The sequence below is a fragment of the Cantharellus anzutake genome, assembly GCF_015039405.1.
Source record: "Cantharellus anzutake strain C23 chromosome Unknown EI90scaffold_218, whole genome shotgun sequence".
Classification (NCBI taxonomy): domain Eukaryota; kingdom Fungi; phylum Basidiomycota; class Agaricomycetes; order Cantharellales; family Hydnaceae; genus Cantharellus; species Cantharellus anzutake.
The window spans coordinates 36,532-47,098 of record NW_024067168.1 but is presented as its reverse complement, the minus strand read 5'-3'; the positions used below and the strand labels follow the sequence as shown (position 1 = coordinate 47,098).

The 10,567-nt window shown below is 50.4% G+C and overlaps 1 protein-coding gene across 1 annotated transcript; it reads left to right on the top strand.

The window, feature by feature from the left end:
- Nucleotides 1-495: 495 nt before the first annotated feature.
- On the top strand, nucleotides 496-3,040 carry EI90DRAFT_943854 (uncharacterized protein; the record flags this gene model as incomplete). The annotated part of the gene is made up of 1 exon (XM_039068272.1): nucleotides 496-3,040. A coding segment is annotated over one exon (2,388 nt), but the record flags the coding sequence as incomplete, so codon positions are not given.
- Between the last annotated feature and the right edge of the window lie 7,527 nt (nucleotides 3,041-10,567).

Sequence of the window (10,567 nt, the reverse complement as noted above, 5' to 3'; positions counted from 1 at the left end):
TTTAAGTTCGTGGTGGATCTAGTGGATAATCTGACGGGTTGGATTGAAGCTAAGGCGCTTAAGAATATCAAGTCTGAAGCAATAGCCAAATTTTTGTTCGACGTGATGTGTCGGTTTGGATGTATCTTTCAACTCACGGTAGATAACGGTAGCGAGTTTCAGGGTGCGGCCCAAGTTCTCATGGACAAGTACAAAGTGCCAATCGTGAGGACGACGGCATACAACCCAGGCGCGAACGGGAAAGTTGAGCGAGGGCACGGAGTTTGGATTGAGAGTATATGGCGCGTTCTCCAAGGGAGGACCAACGAATGGCCAGACTTTGTTGGATACGCGCTGTGGGCAGATCGAGTTACTACGAAGAAAACCACGGGCTATTCGCCCTATTACTTGCTTTATGGGCAGCATCCGTTGATGCCCTTTGATGCCACAGATCGGACTTTCCATGCGTTGGATTGGCCATCCGTGACGACAACCCGAGATCTCATAGCGATGAGGATAAGGCAGCTCTCCCAGCGGGAAGAATTCCTTGCGAAGGCTGCGACATCGTCGTATGAATCCAGGAAGCGCGTCGCAGATGCTTTCAATCAGAAGCACGCAGCGAGAATGTTTAAGGGAGAGTACAGGAAAGGGGAGTTGGTGTTAGTCTCAAACGAGCGCATGAAGATGCAACACGACATGAAAGGGCACCTTAGATGGTTTGGTCCTTATGTCGTCGTCAAGAGATTGCAGTCTGGCGCGTTCATACTGCAGGAGTTAGATGGGACGACTCTTAAGCGCCCAGTTGCGTGGAAGAGAATCAAGCTCTACCACTTCCGTAAGAGCACGGAGCCCGTTATTCGGAATGTGCGTCTCATGCCAGAGGACGAGCAGTTTGATGACGACAATGAGGGAACGAACGAAGTAAACGTCGTCAAAGCCAAGAGAGTAGGACTGCCACATCCCTGGGAGCTTAAGGGACGGGAAGCAGAGAAGTATTGGGCGGACAAGCATAGGAGGATGAAGCTGAGAATCAGCGATCCCAGCAACCCTGAGCTTGCGATCGCGAGCCAAGCAGACCAAGAGTTAGAGAAGTTTATCGAGGAAGATGCCCAGTTTTGGGACTTTAGGCACGAGACGTATCCGGGTGAAGATGGGGAGTTGGTCAGATTCAAGAATAAACCGAGCGGGCGGCCAGAACTCTATGAGTGGAATCCGTACGGCCCGCGTGGTTACTTCATGCCCTGGCACTCCTTCCCGATCGTCGTGGATTCAGAGCAGAAAAGTTCAGATCAGATGTTAGGGTTGGGCGACCCAGAGATAGAAGTCGTAGCGCCCTCGGAACCGAAGCTAAGCGCAGCGCAGCCACCAATTCAGAATGGCGGCAACGTGATCGAACTCGTTGAGACACAGACTATGCCATCTATGGAGACGGTCTCAGATGAGAACGGGAGCATAAAAACGCGCAGTTTTTCTTTTGAGTGCAACGTGGCAGAGAGCAGTCACCCCAACGACTCAGGGAGAGTGAACGCTGCGAGAGCCTCTAAGCCAGACAGGAATTTTCCAATGCAACGAGGATCCGCGTACCAGAAAGGAAGTCGTGGATTAGGAGGACTGTCAGGTCCGCCCCATCTTCGACCTCCTGTACCTGGGCGAAATTCCTCACCTCCTAGAATCGCGCCCACGGAGCCTAAGTTTGAGCGTGAGATAGCTCAGAAGATCGATAACTACGCAGCGGAAGTGGCCCAATTGAGACGAGAACTAGAGGCGGAGAGGCGAAGGAATGCGACACCCCCACTGAACCAGGGACCCATCTCCTCCTCGCCGAAGTCGAAAGAGAGAACACCAGATCTGAACACGAGTAGGCGAGCGAATAAGAGGAGGCGGGGCAACTCACCTAAGGATGGTGATTGGAAGAAGCGCGATGGACCGTGGACGGCGCGGGCCTCCCCACTGACTGATGAGCCGAAGGACGAACGTTCCTTTGCCGACGTGATAAGAGAGGAGCAACAACGAGAGAAAGAGGACGAGAAGAAGAGGCAGGCAGATGATGAGAGGACGGCAGAGAAGAACAAAGTTAGGGAGTCACTGAAGCGGGCCCCCCACATGCCGATGATAGCGGCCAGTAGAGATGTTGTGGACTGTATCGTGGAGGCTAGGGAACGGACGGACGAGCTACTGGAGATGGGGCGGAACTTCAAGAGTGAACATGATGAGCGGGTTAAGCTTTTATACGAAGCCTTGAAGGAACAGGAAACTCTCATTTACCATCTCAACGAGCGGACTACGACGTTGATGGGTGGACTTAGGGAATCGGGCACGAAGATCCAACTCATGCACGATCGGTTCCAGCTCCAATTCACGAGAACGGCAGATGCGGCACGCGCGGTGGAGAAGATGTTCACTGCGACTCACGAAGAAGAGTTGACGAACGACGATTATTATTTCATCGTCCTGGAATGTCTAGGGGTAATGCAACGTAGGATAGGAGACGGAATCTCTACGACGGATTTTCGATACCGCAACTTTGTTGCATACACGCGGTTGTTATGGGATGCGTGGGGGACGATATTCCCACTCCCTTCCATCCTACCACCCATGGACTATACCGAGTTGGACTTGGCGCAAGAGCAGTTTCGTCGGGAGAGGTCGGCAGAACGAGAGATGGAGGCAAGGAGAGTCGTGAGGAATCAGAGGGCGAAGGAGAAGTTGGAAAAGGAGAAGAAAGAGGCGTTGAAAGGGAAGGAGAAAGAACAGATCAGGGAAAGGGACGAGGTGAGGCCTTTGGAGGCCGAAACCTCGGGGTCCGCGAAGGGGAAGTTGTCCTTCAAGGACGACCAAATGATGAGTGGTGAGGCGAATAGGTCGGCCGCAGGAGGCAGGAAGTCCAAGAAGACTAGGACTTAGTGGAGAAAGCTATACCATGTACGATAGGTTGAGGACGGGAAATTGTTTGGAAATATTTATACGGGGATGGGGAGATATTTATGTTTGGACTCAAGTTGTTAACGCTCGCAGGACGAGCAAGGAACCTCAAGCGCATTGTGAGGGACCACAATAAGAGCTAGGCCTGTATGTAGGCGGGATAATCGCCCACACGCAGAGCCGGCTCGGATATCCATTTACACCATTCAAAAATCATCTTCATTCGTTCTATAATTCGATACAAACTTGGTACCTAAAAATACTCCTAATTCCTGCGAATCCGTCGATGTCAAGATCGTCCCAATCGGTGGAGATTTGGTGGAGTTAAGTGTTGGGGAGGTTGGCCACGGCGCGGGTCACGGGATCTGGTCATGTGCGGGCGTGGGAAGTTCAATTTAGGCAAGCGGGAAGTCAGAAAAGCATGCTTCACACATTCCCAAGGCATCAAATAAATTGGGAAAAATGTTCTTTAGCCGCGTAAAGGTTATTCCCAGCCACATTTCCAGTTTCGGGTACTAATTTTGTGAAATCATTGATAAATTCCCGATTTTCCTCATATTTTCACATTTTTACCATCATTTTGATATATTGGATGATATTCTTTTATTCTTTTGATGCCCTTTTCAAATATTTCGCTTACGATGGGGTCCAGGAGCCATATGGCGCCAATATTTCCCATCAATCATTTCTAAAAATGTTTATTCTTTATAATCCTGTACATACCGGGATTGAAAATTAAGTTCTCCCCTCCTCTAAATTTCTCTAAGGCGCTAGGACGCGTCAGAGTTAGTGTGAGTGTGTTAGAAGTTCCAACAGTAGGAGTAAGGGCAGTCGTCTAACCCACAAAGAGTGGGTAGTGGACACTGAGCCCGGACCTTGCGGAATTTCCGGAGAATTTCCCGGAGTTTTAGGATCGAGGCCAGTGGAGAAAGGAGTTCTTGTGGAGAGTTTCCCCCACGAGCTTGGTTGGCGCTGAGAGCCGCTAGCCCTCTTGCAACGTCTGTAAAGCTCTTGGACATGAACGCTACTGGGTGGAACTCTCCATCTGGCTGGAGCTGGGAGAGGACTGCACTGGTCGCGAAGTTGGAGGCGTCACACTCGAGCCTGAAGCGGCCAGAGTCCGTGGGGAAGGAGAGTATGGGGGCAGAGGTGACAGCTTCTTTGAGGGCATGGAAGGCCCGGTCCTCATCTGGGCCCCAGCTCCAGGCTTGGGCCTTCCGGGTCAGCGAGTGGAGGGGTCATGCTTTCTCAGAGAAATCCTCAATAAACCAACAGTAGAAATTCACAAATCCTAAGAAGGATTGTACCTCTTTCACCTTGGTTGGGGTTGGCCAGTCGAGGACTCCACAGATCTTCACCGGGTCCATTGCAATGTTGCCCTCAGAAATGACAAGGCCAAGGTATTCGATCCTTGTCTGCTCAAACTTGCACTTCTCAGGCTTTAGAAAGAGTTTCCTCCTCCACAATGTCTCTAGGACCTCCTGGACGACCTTCCGGTGCTCTTCTAGGGTGGCAGTGAAGATGAGGATGTTGTTCATCATCGTCTGGAAGGTTGCAGGGGAGTTGCACAGGCCGAAGAACATCACCATGGGCTCGAACAGCCCTCGGTTGGTTGCAAATGCTGCCTTCCACTCATCCCCATCCTTGATCCGGACATTGTTGAACCCCCAGCGCAGATCCAGGGCTGAGAAGTACTTAGCCTTGCAGAGGTGGGCAAGGATGTCTGAGATGAGTGGGAGTGGGTATGAGTTCTTCATGGTGATCTCGTTCAACTTCCGGTAGTCCTGGACCAAGCGTAGCGACCTGTCCTTCTTTTTAATGAAGAAGACTGGGGCCCCCATTGGGGACTTGGATGGTCAGATGCGTCCATTCTGTAAGTTCCCACGTAGGAACTCGTCCAGCTCCTTCTGCTCCAGGTGGGAGAGGGGGAAGGTCTTTCCTCGGGGAAACTTAGCGTCTGGCACCAGGTCTATGGCGTGGTCCCGGGCAGTCAGTCGAAGGCCTCCTTCAAGAACACGTCCCGGAAGTCTTGGTAGTGGTCTGGTACCAGCTCTTCAAACAATGCAGGTTCTGCATCCGGCTTGCGAGCTTCCTGGGCCATCCGCTGGGAGGGTGTCGTGGTCGCCCTCAGGTTGTGGCCCCATCCTGGGGGATGATTGCTGCACAAATCCCATCCCCAGGCTCTAGCTCAGGGTTCTGATCATCTAACGCCCGTGGTAGCTGGCAGGATGATGGACAGCGGGACATGATGACTTTCTGTCGTGCCCAATCCACTTCCGGGTTGTGGTGGAGCAGCCATGAGTGCCCTATGATGAGGGATTGCCGTCCGAGGTTTGCAACAGCGAAGCGGTGAAGGAGAGAACGAAGGAAGGTCAGTTGGGAGGTTCAAACGAGACCACCACCAAGCTGTTCCCTGGTTCTTTAGTTAGGATGGGGAAGTGTACTAGTGTTATTTATTGTAAATATAGTACCAATCCGAGTGTTTTGGCTAATTCTGTTAGAACGGGCGGAAACAGACGACTCTGGAGTGGAATCGGAGACTTAGCGTGGAGGGACCTTGGCCTCAGCGACTCAAGCGGAGCGCTGTGCCATTGCTGTTTGTCCATTTGGTCCTTAATTTCACAGTAGGTGAGCAGGAAGTCTCTAGGGGGCATTTCAGGTCGATTTCGGACTAAACCAAAACGAGTATGTACAAGCGCCGATATATATAATGGAAGGGGCAAAAGCACAAGGAAAACAAAGGGTAACCGAATCGGAACGAAGACGTCCGAACGGGAACAAAGGGTAGAAGGAGCGGAGAGGTACCGAAGGTCATAAGGCAGGACCTGTGATACATCCGAAAGGAGGTAGGGAGGGCGATGCCCAGAGGGGCAGGAGGATGAGGGGAAGTGGGGATGATGACTAACTGGCTAGAATAGGAAGAAGCAGTAGTCCAAATAGGGGTGAGGGGAAAATGCAAGAAATACATTACAAGCGGCGAGGGTGCCGAAGGCGATCCGTGAAGCTCGGGGGTTGCGGAGCTTACGGAGGTTACGGAGGCAGGGTTGAAAGTCCGAGGGATATTGGCAATGGTGTTTACGTAGTATGAGGTCACCAATGCAATGGACTAAGACCGAGGTGGAGTCAAAGTCCGAGGTAGGGACTATGACGGAGGCTCGGAGTAAGGTATGAGCGGTGTCCGAGTGTGAAGTACGGAACAGCAGTGGAAGGTCGTAACTTGGCGGAAGGGTGGCGGAGGAGTAACAGAGCATCAGCAAACCTGGATGCGGAGGCCTGAGAGCTCATAGAGCTCATAGAGCTCTCAGAGCTCTCAGAGCTTCAGTACTTTGAAATTGCAGGTCCCCTTCTCTGAGAGCTCCAAAAAGTAGTCAAAGCTCCGAGAGCTCATAGAGCTATATTTGCACACAGGGGACTATTATCTATATGAGCTCCCTGAGTGTTTAATTTACCCGATATCAAAATTTAAATTTAAAAGCATTGACTATGGCATCATGTGACTAGCCATAGCCAACTCCCTACCATACAAGGGACTGAACAAACTCAGCTTCACTTTCAGCACCAATGCGGCACCAGACACCAAGGGTATGTAGCCCAATCAATATATAGACCAAATTTAGGGATATAAATGCAGTTAATCTGAAATTACTTAGGGAAAATGCGGGAAAATGAGTGGGGGGGAAATGGGGGGAAATGGGGGGGAAATGGGGGGGAAAATGAGGGGAAAATTGAGGGGGGGAATGGGGGGGAATTGGGAGGGGGAATGAGGGAAAAATCAAAGGGGGAAATGGGGGGAAAATGAGGGGGGAAATGGGGAAATTTGGAGGGGGGGATGAGGGGGGAAATGAGGGGGAAAATGAGGGGAAAATGGAGGGGGGGAATGGGGTGACATTTGGAGGGGGAAATGAGGAGGGAATTGGGGGGAATGAGGGAGGAAATGAGGGAGGAAATTGAGGGGGGAAGTGGGGGGAAAATGGAGGGGGGGAATGGGGTGAAATTTGGAGGGGGGAATGAGGGGGGAATGAGGGGGAAAATGGGGGAGGAAATGGAGGGGGGAAATGGGGGGGGAATGAGGGGAAATTTGGAGGGAGGATGGGGGGGAATGGGGGGAAATTTGAGGAGGGAATTGAGGGGAAAATTGAGGGGGGAATGGGGGGGAATGAGGGGGAAATTGGGAAGGAATGGGGGGGGAATGAGGGGGAAATTGGGAAGGAATGGGGGGGGGAATGAGGGGAAATTTGGAGGGGGGAATGGGGGAGAAATGGGGGGGAAATTGAGGTGGGAATTGGGGGGGGAATGAGGGGAAAATCGAAGGGGGGGATGGGGGGGAAATTGAGGGGGGGGATGAAGGGGAAAATGGGAGGAAAATGAGGGGGAACTGGGGGGTTTCTAAAAACTTGAAAAAAAGTCAGGGAAAATTAAGGAAAATTCAGAAAATGGGGGACTTTCTAAAAAAGGAGAATGTCCAAAAAATCAGGGGGAAAATCAGAAATTTTGGGATAAGTTAGGGAGAGATATTTCAGGAAATTAGGAATAATTGGAAAAAAAATTAATTCACTTTTTTGATAATTCAATGTGCATTGGAAAGTGCCAAAGTGGGGCAATGTAGCAATGTATGTTTCAGTGTTAGAAAAGTCTCCCACCATGTTTTGGTGAGTGTCAGGGCACAGCCCCTCACTATTCCACAATCCCGCATGCATGCAGACCCATGGGAAAGTTCTGGGTAAGTTACTCACCCAGAAACCATCACAGCCACAACTGTGGGAACTTTCTGGGTGAGCAGCTCGTTCCCACGGGGGGGTGCCATTTATGGGGAGTCAACAAAGAGCTGAAAACTGTATAGTTCCTGGCTCCCATTTGTAGAGGAGGTTGAGAAGGTTTAGCCCCCTCAGTGAGTTTGAGGATCTTGGACTGGGACTAGATACCCCAGCGACTAGGAGGATCCCCCTGGGCCTGTCACAGAACAAGGGCTGGGCCCTGACAGTGAGCCAAATAACCATGGCTTTTTGACCATGGGAAATTTGGTGTCAAAGGCTTGGATGATATCTGAAGAATACATCAGCTTTTTGTTTGCTTTATTGGGTGGTATTTTCAATTTACTTCATTTGGAACACTTTGTTAAAACTGATTTATACCCTACATAACATGCATGGTTACATTGCCACACTTTGGTGCTTTCCAATTCACATAGAATCATCAAAATTGGTTGAGTTTTGAGCAAGAAATGAGATGAAAGATAAAGTGCAAATTTTTGAATTTCAGAGTTTTCCTCATATTTTGTAAATAGCAATAAACAAATAAGGTGCTGATTTTAGTAAACACAAAAGGTATATGAGCTCTATGAGCCCACTGAGTTCATAGAGCTCATAGAGCTCATAGAGCTTTCAGAGCAATGACAATGGCCATTTTACACACATATATATCCATATTATCTTTGCACTACTGGTGCCAAAATAACTAAGCAGATTTCATGGAGATATGAAGACCATCCATGATTTAAAAACAAAAAGCTCTATGAGCTCTATGAGCTCAGTGAGCTCATAGAGCTCATAGAGTGTTTCAAGTAATGATGCTGGCCATGGAATATGCATTTCCAAAAATGTATATACATATTATCTTTGCACTTCTGCATCCTTAGGAGAATAAAATCATTCAAACATTTAATTTTCTCCACCCAATGTGTAGAGGGTGCACAGCAAAAAGACTCAATTTGCTCACAGAGCTCTGAGAGCTCTGAGAGCTCCAAGAGCTCCCTACCAAGTTTGCTGATGTTCGCTAATTTCTATCAATGTTTTATCCACGAATATTCTGATATTGTGGTACTGCTGACCCGACTCACCCGCAAGGGAGTCCCCTGGGTGTTCTCTGACGACTGCTGCACAGTGTTTCAATGCCTAAAGCAGGCCTTTACCTCTGCCCCCATCCTAACCCATTGGGTCCCCGATGCGCCGATCATCATCGAGACAGACACCTCTGATTACGCAATATCAGGCATCATCTCCATCCGCTGCCCAGATGATGAGATACACCCTGTTGCTTTCGGTCAAGGACGCTGACGGTGCCGGAACTCAATTATGACACCCACGACAAGGAGCTTCTAGCCATCTATGAAGCCTTTCGAGGATGGTGGCACTACTTAGAGGGCTCGGGAACACCCATTGACATGGTCACCGACCACAAAAACCTGGAATATTTTTGCACCACAAAGCTCTTGACCTGCCATCAGGCACTGTGGTCAGAGTTTTTATCCCAATTCAACATGGTGGTCCGTTTCTGCCCAGGAAAATTGGGCACGAAACCGGATGCGTTGACTAGACGGTGGGACGTTTACCCCAAAGAGGGGGATAGGGACTACGCTCACGTTAACCCTCAAAACTTCAGACCGGTGTTCACACAGGAGCAGCTCGCGTCCTCCCTAAGAGCTACATACCTCGCAGAACCTGTCCTCCACACAAGCTCCCTCATTGACATCGACGCTATCCATAAGGACATCATCACCACCCTTCCCCATGACCCCACCGTTGCAGACTATCTCACTGCCACAATACCAGAGGATTCCCGTTGGTCTAAGGATGCAGATGGCCTCATAAGGCTGGACAACCGGATCTACGTCCCAGATGCCAACAACCTCAGGCTTCGCATACTGAGATACAAGCACGACCACCCACTCTCTGGGCACTTTGGACGGAACCGTACCTTGGATCTCATCTGCCGGGAGTATACCTGGCCAGCATGTGCACCTTCATTAAAGACTATGTGTCTTCCTGCACCACTTGTGCCCACGCCAAAACTCCCCACCACAAGCCGTATGGCCTGCTCAAACAACTCCCAATCCCCAAATGCCTGTGGCACTCCATCTCCATGGACTTCATAGAACACCTTCCCACCTCTTCTGGGTACACTGCCATATTGGTTGTTGTTGACCAGTTGTCCAAGCAGTGCATCTTCATACCATCAACGGACACCATCACGGTGCCAGATTTGGCAAAACTGTTCTTACTCCACATCTTCTCCAAGCATGGTGTTCCCTCCCACATCACCTCGGATAGGGGATCCGAGTTTATCTCCCACTTCTTCTGCTCCCTGGGCAAGGCCCTTGATATACGGCTACACTTTACCTTGGGATACCACCCTGAGGGCGATGGTCAAACCGAGCAGATGAACCAAACCCTGGAGCAGTATCTACACGTTTATTGTAACTACCAGCAGGACAACTGGTCGGAACTCCTGCCCCTCGCCGAGTTCGCCTACAATAATGCCCTGAATGCTACCACGGGGGGTTTCACCGTTCTTCACCAACAAGGGGTATCACCCCAACCTTGCCATCCACCCCAAGCGAGATCTGACCTCGGCGCGAGCACAAGATTACTCGGTTGATCTCGACTCCCTCCACCAATTCCTCTGTGAAGAGATGACCCATTCCCAGCAGCACTACCAAGGCCCTGCAGACACTTGACGGCTCCCTGCACCACCGTTCAACATCAGCAGCTCAGCATTCGTCAAGGCCAAGTATTTCTGCACTACTAGGCTGTCGGCAAAACTCACCGAGAAGAACCTTGGGCCGTTTGAGATCATTGCACAGCCAGGCTCTCATTCACGCACTCTCTGCCTCCCCAACACCATGAAGGCTGTGCACCCAGTCTTTCATGTCTCTCAACTTGAGCCCGTG